The sequence below is a fragment of the Condylostylus longicornis genome, unplaced genomic scaffold (genome assembly GCF_029603195.1).
Source record: "Condylostylus longicornis isolate FDR11 unplaced genomic scaffold, ASM2960319v2 ptg000135l, whole genome shotgun sequence".
In the NCBI taxonomy this organism is placed as follows: domain Eukaryota; kingdom Metazoa; phylum Arthropoda; class Insecta; order Diptera; family Dolichopodidae; genus Condylostylus; species Condylostylus longicornis.
The window spans coordinates 11,905,548-11,932,660 of NW_026578103.1; the positions used below are offsets into that span (position 1 = coordinate 11,905,548).

Sequence of the window (27,113 nt, forward strand, 5' to 3'; positions counted from 1 at the left end):
TTAAATAAAAAAATTTTTTTGTTCATTTTGTATTCATTTGTAAAATTTATTTAATAAATATTTTTTGTTTATTTTTTCTTATTATTGTTCATTTTGTTTTTTTTTTCTTGTTATCTTATATAATGGGAACATAAATAAAAAAATTCATAATGTTTGTATCTAGTTGTATATGTAAAGAACTGTAAGAAAATTTATTTGCTTTTTCAATTTAATCTTGCATTAAATTTTCTGAATGAATTTATTATTTTGTAATGGAAATTTACTGATTTAAGAGAATTTTAAAATTTAAATGTTAAGAGTTTTTAGTTTAAAACTATTTTTTTTTTTGTTTTTGTTTAGGAAAGTTTTAAAATTAACAACATTTTGTATACGATATTATTTTAACTCTCTGAGCACCTACCGTATAAATTTGACTTTAATGTTAAACTCATACATAAACTGCATATATAATAAAAATATACTTAAGAAATTCTGTTTGAAATTTTGTACGACATGCAAATGTTTTTGAAGCAAAACAATACTTGTTTTTAAAGTAAATTAAGCAAATTAAGATAAAAAAAGGATATGCAGAGAATAAATTTTTATTTTATCCTTAAAAGATGCAATTTTTAATGAATATTCAATTATTTTAAATTTTAAGAACTTTCTTTTTAAAATTATTTTTTTTTAATTTTATTCAGTTCACATTAAGAATTTGCTTTCTTCATTTTTAGCACTTTTCCATTTTTAAAATTTACCATTACCTAAAACCAGTTTTTGTCAAATGTTTGATATCGTTTTTCGGTCGAGAAAGGTTTAGGAGTCTGAAATTTTAGCAAATTTTAGACATTGATAACTAGTTAATTTTTCTAGAAAAAAAATTTTTCCGCACCTCTACTTCCACACAAGTTTTTGTCTCACGAAATTTGTAAAATTTGAATTTTTGGCACCTCATATTTCTGAAACCGTATGTCTTTCCAAATTTTTTATAAAACCAGAAAGCTAACAATAAGTTCCATGCCAATAAAAAATGTAATTATTTTTCTTAACTCACGCAAATAATCCTTAAATTCGAGCATTGTGTTAATCCCTCTTTCAATTTTTGTTAATTTCAAAGACCGAATACATTGTTCATCCTATAAGTATGCAATTTTTGAAATATATTTGTATATGAATGAAAGTAATAATTTTAATAATGTAGTATATAGTTGATTGTTCTTAAAAGAACTATTTTTACTTCTTGAAGGAAAAAGTGCTAAATTACAAACCATTAGTATGACTCAACTTTGTTTTATTTATTAATTCATATCAGATGTGTACTATAATTTATTTTCATTTCAATTGACATCCTTTTGATACATTTTTATTAGAATTTGAACATTCACTTATACATAACATAATTTAAAAATTTTCAAAATATATAGAATAATTTCATTATAGAAACTTAGAATATAGTGAGATAGTTAAATGGTATCTTTTAATTATTAAGTATATTCATTATTTTCATTCAAAGAAAATTTAATTGGTTTCGTCTGTAAGGATTATAACCATATGCTTATGTATTTTCTTGTTAAGTAATTTCATGAAAATTTGAAAAGTTTGAAAATTTAAAAGTGAAAATAACGTTCATATAAATAGTTCTTACACGTGCATGTAATAAAAATTTTGGGAGCATATACAATGCACGTATATAGTCATATATATGTATAGATGCATATGAATGCATTTACTTTCAAATTATATTGTAGAAGTCAAATAAAAGTTAAATTTCATTTGTTAAAAAAATTTATATTATATATAGATACTTATTTTTCTGAGGACTAATGAAGAAATGGTTTATATCTAATTACCCTCTGTAACATATGAATGCTAAACATAAGTGTATGTGTGAATGTGACAAGATAGCGTTTATTTTTTGGCAAAAATTTGTTTGTGCATAAATATTAAAAAAAAAAAATCGAAAAAATTAAAAAAAAAATTATTTCTAGAATGGCCTGTCTGAATTAATTATTATGTTGCTCTTTAAATAGCCTATTGCGCCACTTTTCTAGCGTATGGCCAAAAGAGCCGTTATACCTAATATAGCCAAAGTTATATCCCACTGTCAACAAAGTCAACAAAAAAAAAAAAAAAAAATGGAATATATTTAAGAACCCTTACCTGTTAAACCAGTCGCGATAGTGGCCTTTTGTGGGAACAATGTTTTTTCTTACTAAGCCAATATTTCTGTATTAATTTGTTTAGTATTAAACTTTAATTATATTCTCGTATTGAATATTAACTATTCATAATTAATATAAATTACTAAATATATTTTTATGATTGAAGTGGAAATTGTCAAAGCTGGGGTCACAATCACATCGGTCGAATGTTATTATTGCTAAGAATGCATGTATGTATAAATGAAATTTTATTTGCTAAAGTTTTAAGTAGTTTTAAATTATTATCATTTTTCAATAAAAGTAACATATTTTCAATATCTACTCTTTTTAATCATGTGAAATGTCGGAAAGTGTGAAGAAAAATAATTTTTTCTTCAAATTCAGATTAAATCTATATGGTTTGAAAAGTAGCATTTTTCCAACTGTTAATATATATGTCGTCACATTTGTTTTTAAAACGATACGGAACATCGTTAAGAGAACATTTATACTACTCCTATACGAGTAATTGGGTCCTTCAAATTATTTTTTCATATGTTCTTATTATAAAATATCTTTTGTTACTTACTATACTGCTCATTTGCTGTCATATAAACTGGATAAAGTTTATAATTTAAAGGAAACAAGCTGGAAATGAATGAAATTTTCCTAATTATGGAAGATAAAATAGATTATGCATATATTTTTGAACTCTAGAGGCTGTCAATATCTCGAGCCCCTAAAACTGATTATTAATATACATTTTAAGAGAAAAAAAGATGGTCAAAATTTGAACAAAAATTTGATTTAGGATAACGGTTATTGTTAAATGGTAAAAATACTTATGATTTCGATCCAATTTATTTTCAAAAAATGTTGCTTTTCAGGACGAACGGACGAACAGCGTGAGAGTGTAATAAGCTCATTTTTTTAAATAAAAAAAAAATTATTGCAGAAAATTTTTCATTGTATTTTAAGAAAAAAATATTTTTATCGAATCTCAATTTCTCTTTTTTAATTTTTTTTAATTTATTGTTACTCTTTAAACATAAAATAAACACATACTTTATTATTTTATTTTTTAATCTTTTTCAGATAAAAGCAAGAAAAAAATTTAAAATTTTCCCATCATTTAAAAGTTAAAATTTTTTTTTTCAACACAAGGAGAATTTTAATTGCTCACAATTGCAAGAGAATAAAGTTGCAAAAAAAAACAAAAAAGAATAATAAGAAGAAATTTTTACGTTTTACAAAAGCGCAGAAATTCACAAATACAATACCAATAATGTTGCAAGAGTGCTGTTTTCTTTTTGCTTTTTCTTATGAAATTTCATTCATAACGAGAAATTATTGAGCAAGAGCAGTGGAAAAACAAAACAAAAATAACTTACAAATAAAAAAAAAAAATTTGGAAATAAAAAAAGAAAATATCTTAAAATATCTGAATGAACATAAATTTTAGCATAAAATCGAATAAAAAAATATAAGTAGACATTTATGCACCTACATTTGTGCAAATCGCAACAAACGGAGAGTTGAAAAACGATTCTCAAAAACTGCTTTAAAAATTATTTTAAGTGGGTATTGTTGCTCTCCTCATTTGCTTTCGTATACTAAAAGAGCATTGAGAAAACTTTTGGATTCCTTTTTAATATTAATACAAACGTTTCTGTACTGTTTTTCTTTTCGAACAAAGCAAGAATAATGAAAACATATTAAAGATCTTTTTGCTTTATCGCAAATATAACGCATGTATACTTTATATACGAAGAAAATATATAAAAACCGCCAAAACCAGAAAGAAAAAAATCTCATATAAAAATACCATAAATGAACAAGAAAAATATTTTACCTGTCGTTGTGTTTATTTGATATGCGCTCGTAAAGTATTTCAAATTAATTATTGTATATAGAAAAGTATATACTAAGGAATTGATCTCTTGAAGATGTTGAAATTTATAAGCATAATAGCAATAACAGCAACAACAATTTTTAATTATATTTGAGAACCTTGTGTTATTACTTTGATTTACTTCTCTTTACATTGGTATTTGAATATCTTCACAATAAACAGAAACAAGAAAATCAACAAAGTACAACAATATTTCCGGCGAAAATTACTTGCTTATATAGAAAGTAGTTTATTAGGGCAGCAAGAAAATTAAATTTACAAAAGTATTATAAAAAATAACAAAATAATTATAAAAACATAATATTGAAAAGCAATATAGAGAAAAAAAAACAGGAAAAATTGAAAAAATTTCTCGCAACATGTTTTTTTTTTTTTGAATAACATGCGTGTATATCTGAGTATGCGATTATATTCTTGTATAATAAAAATTTTCTAAAAGGTGATAACAACTTTCTGTACAATTCAACAGCAACAAAAAATAAAAAAAAAGTTACAACACGTATACAAGATCAAAATCATAATAAAAATTCAAAAAAAAAAAAATATACTTAAAAGTGCGTTTACTTCAACCTCAAAACGAAAAAAAAAACTATTTTGAATTACAAATTTCCAAAAAAAACAAAAAAATATACAAAAAAAGTCAAAAATAACCACAAAACTTGAATTCGATAAAAAAAAAACCGCACCCAAATGTTTCACTTAAAAATCAATTCAAAAATTTTCTAAAAAAAACAGAGACCAATCGTGCCAAAACCAGATCACAATAAAAAACGAAAATTCAAAATTATATTTTATTGCCATCCAAAACAATGTCGTCTGGTAATAATAAGCATCCCAAACTGAATAGTAACTTAATGAGTCTTGGTAGTAAAAATCATATACAGCATAACCATCACCATAATATACCAAATTCAAATAATACGCAATCAGATCAAATACAACAGCATAATAGTACACATCATTCACATCAGCAACAGCAAGCGCAAAATACTCAACAGCAATCATCATCGGGTTCATCATCATCAACATCATCTTCAAATCAACATCAAATAATAGCTACCGTTCATCATCATCCATATTCATCAACTGCATCAACAGCACACACAACATCAACATCAACATCTGCAGTAAATAACAACATTAATAACAATAATCATCATCAGCAGCGACATCAACATATAAAAACCCCACCAATATCAAATATTTCACAAAACGGTATTAATTCTCATCATCATTTAAATAATAACCACCACCTATCTTCAAATCAACATTCTAATACAATACCATCAGTAGTATCAGCGACATCAGTAACAGCAACAACTATAACAACATCTAATAATAATAGTAATAATCATCATCATCATCATAATAATCATCATAATCATAATAATCATTTGAATCAAACACATATTAGTCATTTACCAACGCTTAATGGTAACGGTAATAGTACATCAGCATCATCATCACCATCAACGATATCAACAACAACAATACAACAAAATATACAGCCATTATCATCATCATCATCAACATCTGGTGGTCATTCAATACCACCACGATATCAACCACCACCACAACCTCCACCAACATCGTCAATAAGTAGTAGTGGTATATTAAAAAATATACCATCATCTATTTTAGCGGCAGCAACATTAGCAGCAACAAAATCATCTTCATCATCATCAGGATATTATCCGACATCAACAACAGATTTAAATTTTCCTCATATTAATATTAAATGTCCACCTGAAATACCAAAATTGACATCTGTTTATATACCTGATACAATTAAAAACGGTTTTAGTAATTCATCATCAATAACAGGATCATCAAGATTCTCACAACGTCATCGTTTATTATCTAGTAATAGTGGAAATAGTAATAGTAGCGGAGGCGGTTCTAATAATAACAATAATAATAATAATATCGGAAATCATACAAATCATTTGTCATCGGGACAAAATCACGAAGATTTTTTATTAAGACAACATCAACATCAAGATATGTTAAAATTTGTTCGTAAAACAGAAAATGAAAACGGCGGTATTAATAGCAATACAAATGGTGGTATCAGCGGTGTCAGTGCAATAAATGGTCAAGGATTAAATATAAATCAAACGGCAGGCAGATTAACAGCTGAACAAAATCGACATTTACAGGTGAGTAATAAATTAAAAATAAATATAAAAACATTTATGTGTGTATATTATATGTTTGTATGTATATTTGTGCTCAATCGTATATTTATTATTAAATTACTTTTGTATTTTTTTAAATGAAATTAGAGTGTCAGTGACAGTTTCCGATTACTGAAATTAAATTTACTTAAAATTCATATTCAATTAAAAAGAAAAGTTTAAAACTCTTGTATAGAAGGTTTACAAGTTTGTATAAGTAGATTTCTTGCAATCTCTACTGTATGTATACTATGAAAATCGCTTGATAGTCAAATCTAGATAAAGAGAAGATTTAGTTGTAAGGAAGAACTGTTACAATTGTAATTACAGGAGATAAAAATTTAGCTTCTAAATATTTAATAGAGCGGACATTGCCAAAATAATCCACAATAAAAATTTAAATTTGTATACAGAGTGTTACACAGTTTAAGCTTCTTAGCTTCATATCTTAGATTTCGAATATCAGATTTCGATTCAGATTTAGATTTAGATTTAATTAAAAAAGAAAAATAATATCATTTTATACTTTTGTTTAGGAGTTCGGATATTTCAGTGAATTCCGTAAATCAAATTTTGATAAAATAAACACAAAATCATTCAGTTTTCGAATTTATATTAAATTGAATAATTTATATCGAAATTCGCATTATTCGAAAATCATTATTATTTTTCACATTACATAGTAACCCTGACTTTGACGGTGTAAACCATTTTTTAGTTAATGTTATTGAAAAATTCATATTAAGTACATACTTATAAGAAAATCATTAAAAAATAAATTTTGATATTTTCGAAATTTCAACTTTCGACAAATTGAATACTCTTATGCCATTAAAATTACATTAAAATGCATTTTTTTTTATACCCTGCACTTCGTGAAGGGTATATTAACTTTGGTATGGAGTTTGTAACTACTTGAAGGAGTCATCCGCGGTATGGACATATATATATATTCTTGCTCAGCGTAAAATTCTGCGTCGATTTAGACATGTCCGTCCGTCCGTCCGTCCGTCCGTCCGTCCGTCCGTCCGTCCGTCCGTCCGATCGCACGATAACTCAAAAACGAATAATGCAATCGACACCAAACTTTCACAAGTTTTTTCTTTTGTGCCAAGGACGAACCCTATTGTTATTGGACCAATTCGGACAACGGGTTCGGGTAGCTGCCATACAACTCAAAGAGTTTATTTTAAATATTTCAAAAACTAGTAAAGCTATAAATATAAAATTTTGTATACATGTGTCCAATTACATTCTACATATGCTCTAAAAATTATAATGGGATAGCTGCACCGGTTCGGGTGGCTGCCATACAACTCCAACAGCAAATTTTTTATATTCGGAAAAATAATAAAGTCAGATTCATGAAACTTGGCAGTCATGTGTCCAATTATAGGTCAAATATATTTCTGAAGTTTTAGAGGAATCGCTTGACAGGTTCGGGTACCTGCCATACAACTCCAGAAGCTAATTTTAAATATTTGGGAAAATAATAAAGTCAGATTCATGAAACTTGGCAGTCATGTGTCCAATTATGGCTCAAATATATTTCTGAAGTTTTGGTGGAATTGCTCGACAGGTTCGAGTAGCTCCCATACAAGTCTAAAAGCTTATTTTAAATATTTGGAAAAATAATGAAGTCAAATTCATGAGACTTGGCAGGCGTGTGTCCAATTATAGGTCACACATATTTCTAAAGTTTTGGTGCGATTGCGTGACAGGTTCGGGTACTTGCCATACAACTCCAAAAGCTTATTCTTAATATTTGCAAAAATAATAAAGTCAGATTCATGAAACTTGGCAGTTGTGTGTCCGATTATAGATCAGATATATTTGTGAAGTTTTGATGGAATTGCTTGACAGGTTCAGGTACTTGCCATAAAACTCCAAAAGCTTATTTTACATATTTGAAAAAATAATAAAATCGGATTCATGAAACTTGGCAGTTGTGTGTCCGATTATAGATCAGACACGTCCGTGAAGTTTCTATAGAATGATTTCAGAGGTTCAAGTAATTGCTACACAATAACGAAAGGTGCAGGGTATAATTCAATCGGTTTATACCGACTGAAACGTTTTTACTTGTTACTTATTTGTATTGCTCGGTTTTAAAGAAACAAAAAAAAGATCATATGTATTTTGTATGTAGGTATTCATTGCTCCCACATTATGCATCTATTGTCCAAGATCTATAAAGAAAATAACAAATTTTTTTTTATCTCTTTTAGCATCTTTCTCTTTCTCTATACTATATTTCATACACAGTCAATTTATGGGTATTAAAATTCGATCATGGGATTCGTATTAAAGTTTACAGATTGTTAACAAAAAAAAAATATTTGTTGTGGGTGGATTTTATTTAATAGTTTCTTATATTTAATTTTTGATTTTAATTGAATTTTTGGTGGGTGATAATAGTAGCGTTAATGTACTATGTGATGAAAATTAAATTTTGTTTTTATTTTTTTTTAAATTACAAAAATTTTATAGTATTTTTGGAACTTATGTTGTTATTTTTTTTTTTTGTATAATATGCAAGAAAGAAAACAGAAAAATTTAATTGAAAAAGAATTTTAACGAAAAGAAAGGAAAAAAAAATAGAATTAGTTAACCATTTTTAGGGATCTTTTATCCCCCTGTTGTTGAATTTTTTTCTATAAATAATGAATGACTTGAATTTGAATGAAAATCAGATTATGTAGTGCTATACATTTGATTTCTTGTTAATGAAAGAGAATTTTGAAAAATAAATTTATTTTTGGTTACGATGAACGAAGAATCTTAAAAATTTTTATGTACATACATACATATACATACATACATTTGTATATTTGGGTAGACAGATCATATTATCTATAAATTATTATTGTAATGGCGTCCGCATGATGACATGTTTATTTCAAATATTAATGAAAGTATTAATGAAAATGCATTAAAGAAAAAAAAAATAGTAATCACTGTGTTACAATGATAAAAGCTGCTTTTTGTAATAACACACATATTGTTAAAAATATTTATAATCAGACTTAGAGGTCATAACCTACAATATTCTAAAGAAAACAAAGTAATGATATTATGTACAGTTTAAAAGGTTTATAAAAAAAATTTTAAGAAAAAAAGAATTAATTTTTAAATTTTAAGTTGAAAAAAAAAATTAAGATTACATTTTATTATTTGTGTTTCATTTATATAGATGAGTGAATATAATTGAATTTTTAATTCATTCATAAATAAATTCACTCAGAGTTAGATACTGAAGAATTTTATGTGAATAAATGCATTTCATAATTGGCTACCATATTAGGTTATAACTGAATGAAAACTAAAGCTTTAATTATACCCGTACGAACGTATGTTCGAAGGGTATACTAAATTTGCCTTACCGTTTGTAACGCTAAGAAATAACGGTGATAGATATAGACTCAAGTGTATGTTTTTGATCAGCGTCAAATTCTGAGTTGATTTAGCTTTGTCTGTCCGTCCGTCCGTCCGTCCGTCCGTCCGTCCGTCCGTCCGTCCGAACGATAACTCAAAAACTAATTGAGCTAAGTTCACCAAATTTTCACAAATGATTTATTGTAGTAAGTGCCAGAACCCTATTTAAATTGGACATGATCGGGGTACCGGTTCGGGTAGCTGCCATACAACTTCAAAATTTATTTGGCTATATCTCAGAAACTATAAAAGTTCTGGTATTGAAATTTTACACAAACGAATATATTAGTAGGGCCAATATGCCACATAAAAGTCGTTGAAATTACTTGGCTCCTTCTGGTACCTGCCATACAACTTCAAAAATTATTTGGCTATATTTCAGAAACTATTAAAGCTATGATATTGAAATTTCATACAAACGAATATATTAGTAGGGCCAATGTGTCACATAAAAGTCGTTGAAATTACTTGGCTCCTTCTGGTACCTGCCATACAACTTCAAAAGTTATTTGACTATATTTCAGAAACTATAAAAGCTGTGATATTGAGATTTCACACAAGTGAATATATTAGCAGGGCCGATGTGCTTGATAAAATTCGCTAAAATTTCTTGGCTCTTTCTGGTAGCTGCCATACAACATCAATAGTAGTTTGGCACAACCAGGTTTTTGAATAACACATAGTACTGAAATTTTGTATAAATTAATATGGTAATACGGCAACTTAAAGTCATAGTCTGCCCCATAGTTAGTTATGGCACATTAGTTATTCGCACATAGGATAACAAATTCGTACGGGTATCACAGAGTTGACAAGGTCAACTCTATTTTTTTTCTCGTTTATACTTAAAATTGATGTAGGGTGGCTACATGTAATTTAGCAATTTGCTCTGCAAGAACACATATCTTTAATGTCAAAAAACATTTGTGACAAATTAGAGTTAACTAATCCAAATTAACTATTTTTATAATACGAGATGTACTAAACCGTTTTTCTAAGAAAATTTTGATGAATTTACTGAAAAAGGCATTTTTTTCTAAAAATTTTTATTTGTTGTTTTCAGTATAAAGGTAGCAATATGTTTAAACTAAAATAATTAACCACTACGGCAGGCTGGTCACCCATTTAGTTAAAAGTCAATGACGCAATGAGACTGGGGCATGACTATTTGTGATATCATGCACTAGCCCTATGCTAGCTCCTAGGAGTGAAGAAGGAAAAAAAAATAATTGAGCACTTTTGTATGAAAAACCTCTGGTACTGCATTTTTTATAAAAATTTTAGAATTTTCAACAGTTCGAATTGAATAATTTCCTATGCCTACAATCTTGCATTAAAAAATTTAATATTGCTTTAACAAAACTATATACAAATTACAGATTTTATCTATACACACATACATAATATGTATGTATAAATAAATGCTAAGTAATATTTTTGCAAAGAAACTAAATTTGTTTTATTTGTTATACGGTTGAAAGAATTGTGCATCTTTGAAGAATTGCATTTCTCGTTTCTATATACTTAAAGACTTATGTTTCCACGTATTTTTCAAAATATTGTAATTCGTAAGTTCTTTTCTTACTGAGGTTTCAAATTTTATTGCATAATTTTGTTTTAATTTTTGTTTTTCCATCGTATTATGCACGATATACATATATGTATGTATTATGTACATATGTATATGCACATAGGCATATAGTATATGTACATGTGAATATATTTTATATAAAAATTAAAATATATTTGCATGGTAAATTTATGATGAACACTTTTTTTTTTTTGAAATCCCGTTTATTGTGCAATATGCTAAACAAAAATTTTAAACTTCAATCGTTAAAATACTTAACCATAACGTTTTATTGAGGTAAAAGATAACACCAGAGTCTTTATAATATTTTAATCTATGTTATTTATTACTGTTAAAATAGCACAGCATGACTATTACAATATTGTTGTAATAATATTTCGCAAACAAAAAGAGAACAAACGAGAAAAAAAATAGAGTTGACCTTGTCAACTCTGTGATACCCGTACGAATTTGTTATCCTTTGTGTGAATAAAGATGCCATAACTGACTATGGGGCAGACTATGACTTTAAGTTGCCGTATTACCATATTAATTTATGCAAAATTTCAGTGCTATGTGTTTTTCAAAATACTGCTTGTGCCAAACTACTATTGAAGTTGTATGGCAGCTACCAGAAAGAGCCAAGAAATTTTAGCGAATTTTATCAAGCACATCGGTCCTACTAATATATTCACTTGTGTGAAATCTCAATATCACAGCTTTTATAGTTTCTGAGATATAGCCAAATAACTTTTGAAGTTGTATGGCAGGTACCAGAAGGAACCAAGTAATTTCAACGACTTTTATCAGACACATTGGCCCTACTAATATATTCGTTTGTGTGAAATTTCAATACCATAGCTTTTATAGTTTCTGAGATATAGCCAAATAACTTTTGAAGTTGTATGGCAGGTACCAGAAGGAGCCAAATAATTTCAACGACTTTTATGAGACACATTGGCCCTACAAATATATTCGTTTGTGTGAAATTTCAATACCATGGCTTTAATAGTTTCTGAAATATAGTCAAATAACTTTTGAAGTTGTATGGCAGGTACCAGAAGGAGCCAAGTAATTTCAACGAGTTTTATGAGACACATTGGCCCTACTAATATATTCGTTTGTGTGAAATTTCAATACCACAGCTTTTATAGTTTCTGAGATATAGCCAAATAAATTTTAAAGTTGTATGGCAGCTACCCGAACCGGTACCCCGATCATGTCCAATTTAAATAGGGTTCTGGCACTTACTACAATAAATCATTTGTGAAAATTTGGTGAACTTAGCTCAATTAGTTTTTGAGTTATCGTTCGGACGGACGGACGGACGGACGGACGGACGGACGGACGGACGGACGGACGGACAGACAAAGCTAAATCAACTCAGAATTTGACGCTGATCAAAAACATACACTTGAGTCTATATCTAACACCGTTATTTCTTAGCGTTACAAACGGTAAGGCAAATTTAGTATACCCTTCGAACATACGTTCGTACGGGTATAAAAATGAAGGAAGTGTAATTTTAGAGAAGATTCACTTTTGTTTTCGATTTATTATGTGAATACCTTAAGTTTTTCATTTCTTTTGGGGTTTTCTTTCGGGGCGTTTTGTTTTTGTAAGAATTTTAATGATTAGAATAAATTTAAAAAAAAATTTTTTTTTGGACGTGCATATGTTTTGAAAATTTTTTTTTTTTTCTATTTCAAGATTTGATAAAAGATTATAGGGGCTTACGTTAATAGACTAGATACTATGTAAATATGAAAATATTTTTATATTTTTTGTGTTTATTAAAACATGAAAAATAAAAGAAAAGCTGTGTTACAGAACGATTTTGGATCAAATTATATGTGAGGCAACAAATTTTAGCCATTATGTTATTTTTGTAAAAAAAATTTTTTTTTTTAAAAACGAAACAAAATTTGCTCTTTTCTTGCTTAATAATATTTTTTGTTCACGAGACATATGTACGTAAAATTTCAATTTGGACTTAAGAGAATTTAAACTCTGACTTACCTTTTTCGGATCTAAACGAACCACCGTTCCTTTTCACAAAGTTACAATCGTAGGTTAAATACGGTTACATTAATGATTTACCTGCGGTAAATCATTACGACTTTTCAACCACCATGATGATTTACAAAAAATTCTCATATTTTACTAATTTCTCAACTGTCTTAAGAGATAAACTAAAAATTTGTTTTCCTTAAAAGCCATAATACTTTTATCGACCGCATTGCATTCAATAAGAGAGGTTTTGTGATTGCAACAAATTTTACATGTGAAGTTTTGTTGTCAAAGCGTTTTACTTTTTCAATGAATACGGAAACGTAATAAAAATTTTTTTGGCCAGATGTCGGTCGGTCTCCTTTACTTCGAATTCGGCCGAATCGATTTTGATTAAATTTTATATATATAAGTTTACTGAACTATATCATAGAATGATCTACATTTAACAACGCCTAATTTTACAATTTCTATCATTTTAAAAAAATATTCCACAGATTAACTTGAAAAATTTATTAACAACCTTCTTCTGATACTATGAAAAACGACCTTTGGCATTTTCATAATCTTGCGCAACTAAATTGAACAATACACCTTGCGGTCGGTTATGTGCTGACCACATCACACTTTTTACTATTTACGGGTTTGGAGCAACACTGAGTAAAAAATTGAAATATGCTGACTCAAAATTTTAATTTTTCTGATAAAATAGCATTTTATAATTGAAAAATTACTTTCAGTATTTAACTTGAAAAATAGGTTAATTAGCTTACAATTCAAATTTTAAAAATATAAAAAAAAAGTCCAATTACGGGTATCGTTTATTTTTAGAAAAAATTGCAAAAAACAAAAACTTTTTACTAAAATTAAATTATTTTATATTGCTTTCCATTTATCCTAAAAATTTATTTTTTCAATTTTTCTCATTATTTCGTTTTGAAATGATCGATTAGATGACAATTCAAAACTGAAATATGATAGTTAAAGTGGTAGTAAACTGATTAAACGTTTAAAAACTGCATACATAACTTAAACAATAATAACATTAAAAAAAAAAAACTATTGACTGAAACATTCAACCTTCGCAAAACAAGAAAAAATATTTATGAAAAGAAGAAAAAAACAAAATCAAAAATATTATTTATTAGGCTAGAATTATTGTGCCCATGCCCACTCCATTTATAATATTTTTTTGTAGTTTAAATGTATTAAAAAGCCGCAAACGCCCATCTCATATACACCGTCGATTACATTTAAAATATTATTTTGCTTTCTATTTAAAATAATTTTGATATGATTTATTTCCTCTAATTACAAGTATATTTCGAAATATTGATCGCATTATAGAAATTCTGATTTTATATACCTAGATACTTGTTTTTGTTTTTTATTTAATAAAATATTATGTTTAGAAGATTTACTTGTCTCTATATCAAAAATATAATAAGTAGTGAATTATTATTTAGTTAGTTTAAAAAAAAATCTGATGTGGCCAGCACATAACCAACCGCATTGTTAAAAAGTTGCATAGAATATAAAAATACCCTTTAAAAATTTTTTTAAATACTTATTATAACATTAAAACAGCTTATAGTCTAATGTAGCTAGTTCAATTTCTGTGCTTTCTCTGCGATTTCAGTTAATTTTGTTAACAACCAGAACACTATAATATTAAATTTTAAGAAATTACCTAAAATAGTTCCTTTGATATGATCAGAAAATGTAAAATCGGTCTTTAGTGAATGTTCTATTTACGGCTTAATATTTTTCAAATATTTCAACATCTGACAATTAGAGGGATTATACAGCTAAGTTCTGTCAATAAGAAGCAGTAGGAAGTAATAGGTATAAATAGATCAATAATTAGGAGTAGATACAAATTGTATTACAAAAATCTCAATTTTTAATTATTCATTGTTTCATTATTAATTTTATACACATATAAAAAATGCTAATTATATAATTGTGATCATGACGCTTTAAAGTCTAATCGTTTCGATATTCGAAGAATATCGAAAAGGAATTTGAGGTCATTACTTTTAAATGTCAAATTATCAAAACCATAAAACAAACTTAATATTTCGTGAATTAGAACATTTAGTAATAGAAAAAGTGCTTGTCAATTTTGATTGTTACATGTTCAATTCACAAATAGAAATTGTGCTTATCATTGAAATACATTTTAAAAAAATTGCAATTATTTTATTTTTGTTATTGCACAAATTTTCATACGCCATAAACTTGATTAATTTTTTACCGCTTTTCAAAAAGAAAAATTGCCAACTGTTAAAAAAAACTGTTAATTAGTTTCATTCTGTCCGTCCGTTCGTCCGTGGATATGTTTATAAAAATTCTACACCCTTGAAGATAGCAAGCTGAAATTGTTCATAGATTTTTACTAGAAACTTATTTTCGTAGAAAAAAATTTTACTTATTTCGGTTCCCTTTCAGAGTTATAGAACCCCAAAACCCTAAAAATGCCATTTTAACTATTTATTGTAACAAAACCACAAATATTTTTTAAATTCTACAAATGGAGAAAAGTTCGCGGCATATCATATTTACACTTAAAAAAAAACAAAATGGCCGTTAAAATTTACCGTTATATGAAATCCAATTTTACCTAATTTTTAATATCATTTTTCTTCTAATCATACCGTTTTTCTTCTAAGCTGTCACCTCACGAAATTTGTAAAATTTGAATTTTTGGCACTATTTTTTTCCGAAACAGCAAATTTTTCCAAATTTCTATAAATGCAGAAATCTAACGGAAAATACCATGCCAGAAAGAAACATATAACTATTTATCTTAAATTACGCAATTAACCCTTAAATTCGAGAGGTATGTTAACGACTCCTTAAATTTTTTTTTGCTTTATTTCAAAGACTGCATAAATCGTTCATCCTAAATATATGCAATTTTTGAAATTTATTCTTATATGAATGAAAATAATTTTAATAATGTAGTACATATCTAAATTGCTTGTAAAAGCTTTATGTTCACTTGCTAAAGTGAAAAGTGCCACATTAACAAACCATTTAGTTTGACCCAACATCATTTTGTTCTAAATTTGCAATGTAATATACGGTAATCAAATTTTAATTTTATTTCCATTTCTACTTATCATAACGTAGCAAAAAAAGAAAAGGAAACACAAAAGATTATAAAATGGGATCGTCCGTATTTTATGGATCATAAATTTTGTTTGCAAAATATTAAAAAAGACAACAAAAACAAAACAATGTATAGATTTCCTGCAGTGTTTTTTTGATGTCAAAAATAAGGTAGAAGATTAAAAAAAATCTATTTGATATATTTTTAACGTTCAAATTGGTTGTAATCTATCTAATAGATTAAAAATCAAGATACATTCAACCTTTTAATTCGATAATTTTGATTGCCAATTTTGATTTCTTTATTTTAATGCCAATATAATTCTTGTTTAGAAGAAAAAGAGTTTGGCGCAGAAAATGATCAATGTTTTTTTTTTTTTAGAAAAAAAAAAGATCCTTAAAAATTTTTTTTTGTTGTATAGAAAATTTTCTTCTTTAAGAAAAACGAACCGGCATTGAGCATTTTTTTTTTATATATTTTTTTTTACTCTTGTTTGTTATTGTAACACGTTCTCTTCTTCACCTTTTTTTTATTTTATTGTCTTTTATTTTATTTTTTTGTTTTAGTCACTTATCAATGAGTTGCGAGTATTAAAAGAGGCTAATCAAAGGTTAATTGATGATAATCAAGAATTACGTGATTTATGTTGTTTTCTTGATGATGATAGACAAAAAGGAAGAAAATTAGCAAGAGAATGGCAAAGATTTGGAAGATATACGGCTAGTGTAATGAGACAAGAAGTATCTGCATATCAGGTAATTGGTTCATGTTATTGTTTTTTTTCTTATTGTAATAAGAAATAAATTTTAAAATAAAAGAATAAAAATTAATTTGTTTTTTTATTATGTTTTTGTTTTTTAGAATAAATTACGGCAATTAGATGATAAACAACAAGAATTAATTAGAGATAATTTAGAATTGAAAGAATTATGTTTGTATTTAGATGAAGAACGGGCGCATGTAAGTTGTTTTTTCTATATACTTAATTTTTTTTAAATGCTTAGTTTTACGATATGAAATTTTTTACTTTTTGTTTTTTAATGACTAAAATTATAGACTATTGTATATAAAATTTATTTTATATTTAAATTTTAATAGAATTTACGAATAAATTAAATTACAATGTGAAAAAATTAAAGCTTCATTAAAATAGGAAAAATTAGAATTATTAGATTGGTTTATAATAATTCATATATTCCTGTACCTATACCCGGACCTGTAATATTTTATAATAATATATAGAAAAATAAAATATTTTAATAATAATATAGGATGAAGTCGCGTGAATTATTCATAATGTGTGATTCTCTTTAAATACAAGTACTGAAAAATAATCAAATTTTTAATAAATTCAAGTCTTAGAAACAACATACAATTCCCTATTTGATCTGGATAAAGATTTCTGGCAGAGAGAATTCGTAAAATTGAATAATATAATTACTCATATTATTTAAATTATTATTGATTTGATACTATTATTGCTTGCTTAATGTTTGTTGAGGCGGCTACTCAAATTTTTACGTAAGTGAATCAAATATGTTATGTTGTACCTGGAAATAGCACTTTTATGTATACCCATTATTGACTCGTTCATGTTTCTAGGTCAAAATAGTATCCCATTTTTTTAATTTGTTTATTTTAGTAAAATTGGCATAAAAAATTCATTTTTAATTCTTACTACAATTGCAATTTTCTTAAGTTTATCACTTGTTCGAAAAAAATTTAAGATAATATTCCAATATTTCTTTCCTAATTAACTTATAAGAGGGGTATAGTAGAGCTAGATAATAGATAATGTCTCTTATATTATTAATCTTTCAAATCTTTATGTGATACGTGTTAAATTGTGTTACAATAATATGTTCATATAGGGTCAGTATTATACAAAATGGAAACTTTAAAATCCAGTTAGATATTTAAATAAACCAAGTTTAAAAATTTTAGTTTATATATAAATAAAATTAGTCCGTATGATTCGTAACTCCGATTTACATGTTATTAATCAGCTATAAATTTTACAATGCTAATATTTGATTATCATTATACTTTAAAATTATCTTAAATTTTATATACATACATACTAAAATTATTCAATTATAATAAAATTATAAAATTTTAGGTTGCAGCAAATACTTTATGTGCAAATTGTGGTACAGCAATACGACCTGCATTAAGAGATGATGGCGATGGTAGTAGTTCTAGTACAAATGCAGATGAAACAATGTCAGCCATAAGAAATTTTGATAGGCAAATTGCGGTAAGTAATTGTTAAAAATTTTGAAAAAAATCAAAATTTATTTATGAAATAAAGTTATATTTTTATGTATGTATAAATGTGCTTCAAATATAAGAAGTTATATTGTAAAAATTTATGTATATACCTACATTAAAATTATTGAACGCAAAATTCGTTCATACTTTTTTTTTTTTATTAAATCTAAATAAAATTATTTTAATAATTGAACGTAGGTTTTCGCCTAATAATAATTGCCATATTTTATTAATATTTTTTTGTTTTTTCAACTTTTTATATCTTAAACATTAAAAGGTTGAAGTGTTTTATTTTTTTTTATTGACCGAATTTTATATTTTTTTCAGTACTATGTATAAAAAAAAATAATAGAAAATATGTGTGGGAATGGGGATTCGATTTCAATACAATTTAGAAAAAAAAATTATGAAAAAATAAGTAAAACATCAGAAAGGTAAACTTTGTTCTACACAAACACATACGTACATACATAGTTTTTTCTGTAGAATTTAATTATAAAATAAAAAGTAAAATTTGAGTAGTAGTTTTGGTAATATTAGATATTTTCTTAATAATTATAAAATACAAAATAGTTTCCAAGTTTTGTAGTTTTTTCACAATTAAATTTCACATAATAAATTATTAAATTGCAATTTGAGTGTTTTGATTATGAAGCTTTATGGTTAACTTAACACTTATTTATAATTAAATTTCCATATGGAAATTTATTTTTCCCGTACATAAAATTTGATAAGTTCAATGACCATTTGTCATTGTCACAAGAAAATGTCATTTTATGCAATTTAAGTATTTAGTTATTGTTTATATATAGAAAAAATATTTTTCGATATTATAATTTATGGAAAATATTATTTTCTGTTTTTTTTTTTCTTAAACATTTTTTATATTTATTTTAGGATATGAATACACGATCAACATTAAGTGATCAAACTTTACAATATGTTCGTTCATTAGAACGACGAATTCGACAATTAGAAGAAGAACGTTCATTATCGAATGGTTCAACAAATAGTACTAGTATACAATCACAACAGCAGCAGCAACTACAACAGCAACAACATTCACAACAATTACAGCAACAACAGCAACAACAGCAACAACAACAACAACAGCAGCAACAACAACAACAGCAATCACAATTAAATGATTCAATGACAAGACCTGAAGCTGTTGTAAGAGCTCTTCAAGTTCTCGAAGTAAGAGAACAATTAGAAAGAGATCGTATTAGTGCTAATAATAATAATAATAATAATAATAATAACGGTAATAATATACAATCATCAAATGGTATTAGCGATATTAATATTGAACAAATGGATGATGGAGAAAAAGCTTTAGTTAGAGAAATGTGTAATGTTGTATGGCGAAAATTGGAAGAGAGTCCAAATGGACCAAATATTGATCCATTATAAAATAAAAAAATAAATTTTTTTATTATAAGAATTTTATTTAATAATTTTATAATATTGTATTTTTTTTTTTCTAATTATTTAATATTTATATTACAGTATAAATATTTAGTTGGAACTACATTTTATTAAGATGTGTACACATAAGTTTAAAATTTGTAAAATTAAATTCAATTTTTAAATTATTTGCCTCTGCAATTTTAAAATTATTTATTTATGTTTTATTCAGAAGAAATTAATAGAGAAGGCCAGCTTTATTAATTGAATCAAGTAGACTTAATCTTATTATCTAACTTGTCTATCTATATGCTAATTTAGTAATTGATTAAAACCTATTAAAATTTAATTACTTTTTTTCATTATTTTTATTAATTAGCTGACTTAAAACCTTAATTAAATTTGAACAAACTTATTTGTACACTTTAATTTATTATGTGTAGTGGAAAATATTGTTTTATTTCTGTATGTAATGTGTAACTTATAAAATACTTTTTTTTTTAATAATTTTTTATTATAAAATTTATTTATTATCTTCTTTATAAGTTAGATATAAGGAATTTAAAAAAAAAAAAGAAAAAACCTCGTAAATTAGTTTTAAACGTCATCTTTAGGAGCCTTAGGGAATTTTTTTTAAATTTATATTTTAATTCTATATTTATTAAATATATCTACAGATTTTAGTGGTAATTAATTGAATTAAAAGAACAAAAAAATTACATATAAACAAAGTCTTGCCAATTTTTTAATTCTTGTTGTAAAATTAAATATTGTTGAATATACTTTCTTATTTCAAAATTATGTTATGTAACAAAATTTTTTATTATTTTAATTTTCTTTTTTAAAGATTTTAAAACAAAATTGCATTTTTAATTATTTAATTGTTTAGTTTTATTTTAAAATATGTACTGTATTTCGTTCAATTTGTAATTGAATTGTATTTAAGATTTAATTGTGCCAATATCAAATTATATTAACACAACACTATACTTTATACTCTCATAACTGTTGTTTTAAATACATATTTAACGGGGATCCGTTGTTCTTTGTCTCTTTACGATGAAACAACTATAAAGATACGATATTGTGAGAATTCTTTAATTTTTCTTATTGAATTGAGTACTAATACTTTAATGAGTACTGATACTGCATTTTTTTTTACAAAATATGTTTCTGAAAAAATTTGATATAATTGTAAATTAATAATTTTACGCAGTAATAAAATAAAAATAGAAAAGTTACGCTGTAATTCTTATAAAAACATTAGTTTAGAGTTGTGGCTTTCAAGAAAATGGAATTTCTGCTTTTACAAGCACATTTTTTGGGCAGTACATGTACAAATTTAAATGTTACTCTGCATTCTCATTAGTTTAGAGTTGTGGCTTTCAAGAAAATGGAATTTCTGCTTTTACAAGCACATTTTTTGGGCAGTACATGTACAAATTTAAATGTTACTCTGCATTCTCTGCAAATTTAATTATAACAATTTAATTAGAAGAACAGAATGCAGTTTTTAACGAATATCAGTCCAAAATATGTATACAGATAATTCCTTTTAATATTTAAATAATTGTTAAACCATAGGTTAAACCAAACTATTGAAAACGAATCCACCTTTTTTAATCTTGAATTTTATCAATAAATTCAGTGTTAAATTGAATTTGATTTTAACATATAAATTTTCAATTTTCGAATTTCAATTGACCAGAAAATTAGTGAAATTATAAACCTATATTATTTTTACTTATTTTTTCAATTAAAATCCAATTTAATATTATTAAAGAGCACATAAGTATTACCGAGAATATTATTATATATTTCTTGTATATAATTATATAAAATTGCTACAAAAATTTAATTAAATTTTGAAAAAACTCAAAAGTAAATTAAAATGAAGCATTTTTGAAAATAATTAATTATTATTACTTTAATATTTGATTTTCATCAATTATTTTCAATTTATAAAATATGAAACTAAAACAATTATTTAATTTTCTGGGATATTCAATTAAAATACATTATAAATGGAATTTGAATTTAATTTTAATATAATTTTGTATACAGAAATTTAAGCACAGTTATATAATTATCATTTTTTAACAAAAATACAAAAAAAGAAAAATAAATATTTTAAATATGGCTGTTTGACAATAAATGATTTTTTTTTTAAAATAAAAATAATTTTATATTTTATAAATTTATAAAATATTTTATAATTGCAATACTCAAAAACTACATGAAATCTATATTTTATTTTTGATTTGTAAAATAATATTTAAACAAATTATTATTAATTTTTTATATGTGTATGTATTTAAGTGTTTTTACTTTTGAAAATGATGATCCAAATAAAATATTTTACAATATTATTTTAGAAAAAAAAAACAGTTTATAACATCGAAATTTTTATTATTTAAAATTTTATTATTTAAAATTTAGATCCCGAATTATACAGAAATTTTTAATTTATAAATTTTCAGAAATATATTTATGCAATTTTTTTGATTTTAAGGAATTGCAAGCTCGTTTACGAGGATGCAAATAAGTGTGCATGCAACACCTATCGTCATCGTATTTGCATCCTTCGGGAAGGTTAGCTTTAAAATTTATTATAATAATAATATTGTTGTAATAAATTAATTGAGATACGGATTTATTGAGAACGGTCAACATTCTCATAAATTAAAGATTAGCTTGGGTTCGTTTATTATGAGCAAGAAATAATATCGTGATATTGTTACTCTAAAATTAATAATTCCAATAAAAATTTGATAATTCAAAAGTTTATGTTAAAATAATGTATAAATTTCCAGGGGCCTTATTATGTAATTCGATTTTCTTAAAAAGACTTGTGTATCTGCAGAAATGGAAAGACAATAAGTACTATAGAAAATAATTGGTAACACCTTATAATTTTTCCGAATACGAAAATCGTTTCATGAAAATAGAATTACATAGTAAGGGCTCAGTTAAATTTACTATTAGTTTAATAGCTCTTTGAAAAGCATCATACATCCGATTGTAAATAAATAATTCCTAAAACTGTGTGTGTCTAAAATTCACAGTTTTCTAACTTTAACACACAAGGAGGTTTTTTTAAACATTTCTTAATTTTTCATGCATTTCTTAATTTTTCATTTCAACATTTTTAAACATTTCTTTCTGTTTCAAGAATCGTAAGAAAACTTCGTCATTGATGTCTAGTATTAGAAAAATCATTAATTTTTATACATTCAACGAAAATTCAACCAATTTGTTTAAATAATAACATTGAGTGTGTGTGTAAAATCATTCATTTGAAGGTGTAATAATAATTGAAAAAGAAAATTGATTTTAATATCGATGAAACAAAAGTTTTTCCCACAGGATAAATTAAACAAAAAATTTTACAAGAAACGAAAAATATTTTTTTTTTTTTATTGCTATGGAAAACTTTAAAGAAAAACAAAAATGTATAAAGAACCCTTTTTACATCCATCCCATGGCTATTCAATCATAATAAATTGAATTAATTTTTCGGCGAATCATAAAAATTATCCTTCCTAAAAGGATTTATAAAGTGCTGAAAGTTATTAACCCAGATTAAGATTATTGTATAATAAAATCGAAAATATAAGATAAATAAAACTTATAAAATTTTCTTGAATACAAATTTTATCTGAAATTGAGAAAAACCTCAATTTAAGTATATGTGTATGTATATATGAGTAAAATATTTATGTATGAATGTACATTAATGTAAGTATATATATATATTAGCATAAACAATGAAGTCATGAAGCCGTTGTGTAATAACACAACACAATATCGAAATTATCTTTTTATTGAAACTTTGTTTCATAAACAATCATAACTTAAGAACAACAATAAAAAAACAAAAAAGAAACAAAGGATGTGGTGCTCCTTTTTATAATTTAATTGATTTTGGCACTAAATTACTTATACAATAATTTTTTTTCTTTAATACTTTAATTTATTTTCTCTTTTCTCTATATAGTAAAGGAATTTTACTTCAAATCTATACTTATGTGTTAAGCTTTTAATTTATCTTACCACAACGTTATAATCAATTTATGTACTAAAAATAACCACCTTTAGTTACAAGAAATAAAATCTAATAACTTTGATTTAAGAAATTTAATAAGAAATTACAAGAATAAAATTTTAATAAGATGAATAGGGGAAATTTCTTTTAGAGAATTTTTTATTCAAGAACTTCATATTTTAATTCGAAACTTTAGTAGTAGTTGTCTATAGAGATTTGCATTCTAGGTTTGTTCAGTTCATTAAAATATAAGAATGTTAAACAATAAAGTCATTGATATTAAGAAATTTAAAAATTATATTATATAAGAAGAGTGTATATAGAAATAAAGATGGTCTTGTTTTAATGATATTCGTGGTTTGATATATTGAATACAGAACCCTAAAAAAATTAATACAGAAAATTTTGTAGTTCAAAATATATGCAAAATAGCCAATTTTCATAAGTCTTTTCTGCGTTCATATATAATAGGTCAATTTGCTGTTGGTATATGATAAATAGGATTGTCGTTAAAAACGCTCTGGATATAGTTTAATTTGATTAAATTAAAAAAAATTACCAGTCATGCTTACTATTTTGTTTTGAATTCAATTTTTGTAAATAAAGTAATGTAAGTAATTCAAATGAAAATTTGTTGCACTGTTTACATACTATGTATACGCACGCATACAAAATTTCTCTATTATGTTGGAATTTTCCTATTATATATTGGAAAAATTTCTCTCTTTAAAAAATTATTTCCTTCAAGTACATATTTTCTTTTTAAAGAGTTAATATTCACATTTGTTTGTTAGAGGAGCAATTAAAAAAAAAAATTTAATTAAACTTTTTGTCAAATTTTCTTATATTAGTGAATGTGTGATTGTTTAATCTAGGAAAATTAATAAACGAAAGAAATCTTCTTTACTTTAATTTAAAAAAAAAAAAATTTATAAGGATGTCATATTTAATGAATATTTCGCTTGGAACAATTTTAATATTATTTCTGCAAACTTCGTAGTTTTCTTATGTTTTTTAGTTATTTGGAAAAAAGTTTTTAATGGTAGTCAGAGAAAATTTTTTGCATACTTTATCTCTATCACCATTTGCAGTTTAAAAAAATATTTTTTCTATTTTTTTTCTACATTAAATAAGAAATGAAACTTAAAATTGCTCTTTTTCATAGTAAGTATACATACATAAATTATTTGAAACTTTTTTTTTATTAAAATAGAATTTTGCGAATTCAGTCTTTGAAAAATTTCCCCAGCAATAGTACATATTGCTATACCATTTGTATAAAAATTCATTTGCATAAAGAAAATATTTTCATTTTATATTAAATATTTTTTTTTGTTATGCTTAAATTGCTACTGATGTATTAATCTTATCTTAAGAAAATCTTATTCGATACAAATTAAGGGACACTTGTTGCCATAAATTTTGACTTTTTGCAAAAAACAGGTTTCATTTCAATATTTTTACATAACCAAAATATAATTCCTTGTTATATTTATATGCAATGCTCTTACATCTCACTTGAAAAACTTTTTCGTATTTCAAAAACAGAAAATGTGAGAATTGACCTCATTTATTCAAATGCGAGGCAACTTGCAACTCATTTGATTCATCAAAAAATCTTGATATTTATTTTGGTAGAAAATATTAAACTCTAGTTTCTTGAAGTATAAAATTTTATTATATATAATATTTAAAATTGAAAGTAAACCGCTATTAGATACGAGTACCTTTGTGAATTTAAATGTTCAAAATGTCCTCTCTTATTAATTGAAAATTCATTCTCAAAATATATTTTAAAAATCCCTTATAAAAATGTAAGAAAAAATTTTAAGGAAGAGAAAAAAAAATTTTAAATATTAAAATAATTTTAATGTTAAAAAAAAATATGCTGAAATTTTTTCTTTGATTGAGTTTTGCATAAAATTTTTGTAAAATTTCTTAAATAAAAAAAAATTTTCGAAAAAAATGAATTTAAAAAAAAATTTTAATGGATTAAAATGTGACCTTAAAAACTAAAATATATCAAATTGCACAATTGTCTAAGTCTTGGTAACATTGTTATTTTAGATCGGAAAGAACTAGAAACTTCGATTTTGGCTTAAACGATTACTTTTAGTGCAGAAAGGTTAGTGTGGCAAATGAACAAAATCGTTTTACAGAAATTGCTATATTACATACAAAATGCTTGAAAATTTGCAATAACATCTTTAAAAATCGTCAGCACATATTATTGTCATGCGACTTTAAGATTTCAAATTGTACGAAAATTAGCTATAATTTCCAGGCATAAATTAAATATTCCTGAAAAAATTTAAAATTTTTCTTAACATGTGACATGTTTACAAATTTGTTTGATGACTCTTCGGTTCGTGAAATAATCTGTCTTTTCCCTTATTTAAGAAAAATAATTAATATACCTTAATAAAAAATTTTATCTAAGAATAATTTTGGATACCTAGTTATATTTAGCGTACACCCAAAAAACTACTATTACTTACATAAATTAATTAAACTAGATTTTTATTAAACTAAAAAACTAAATTTGTATTAAACTAAATATAGAATAAAAACGCAAAATTACTATTTTTCATTAAGTTATAGGTACATATATTGTGTTCTTTGTCGAAGATCCTATATTAGCAAGTGCTTAATTTCAATAAAATCTATTATTCATCAGTTTGTTGTACAATTAATTGGTAAAATCAATAAAGAAATTAATTTTGTAAGCGTTTTCATTTTCATTAAAATGCTTTAGGTTCCAAACGGCTAACAAGTAATAACAAAGCTATTATAAATTTAACATTATGTTTGAAATTGTGAGTAAGTTCTATTATAGAATGTGTATTAATCTATTATTTAATTGTTGAATTAAAAAATTGAATGAATTAAGTAAAGTTACATATAACTATACATAAAAGCATCAGATGATGTAATTTGGGCTAAGTCTTTTCAGAGTTCTACAGATTAATTTTCTTTCTATTTAAATCTAATATTTATCTGAAATTCTTAATAAAAGAAAAAAAAATACATAGGGCAGTTCAATGTTATGTT

At 25.1% G+C, this 27,113-nt stretch overlaps 1 protein-coding gene across 1 annotated transcript in view; it reads left to right on the forward strand.

Moving 5' to 3' along the window:
* The window catches only part of LOC129615075 (GATA zinc finger domain-containing protein 8), a 48,915-nt gene extending 28,713 nt beyond the window's left edge, over positions 1-20,202 (forward strand). Inside the window, exons 2-6 of the mRNA XM_055530136.1 lie at positions 3,216-6,191; positions 16,906-17,094; positions 17,201-17,299; positions 18,459-18,596; positions 19,508-20,202. Coding sequence (XP_055386111.1) covers positions 4,842-6,191; positions 16,906-17,094; positions 17,201-17,299; positions 18,459-18,596; positions 19,508-20,023 — 2,292 coding nt within the window. The 5' untranslated portion in view covers positions 3,216-4,841 and the 3' untranslated portion in view covers positions 20,024-20,202. The remainder of the gene's footprint in view (positions 1-3,215; positions 6,192-16,905; positions 17,095-17,200; positions 17,300-18,458; positions 18,597-19,507) is intronic.
* The last annotated feature ends 6,911 nt before the right edge of the window (positions 20,203-27,113 follow it).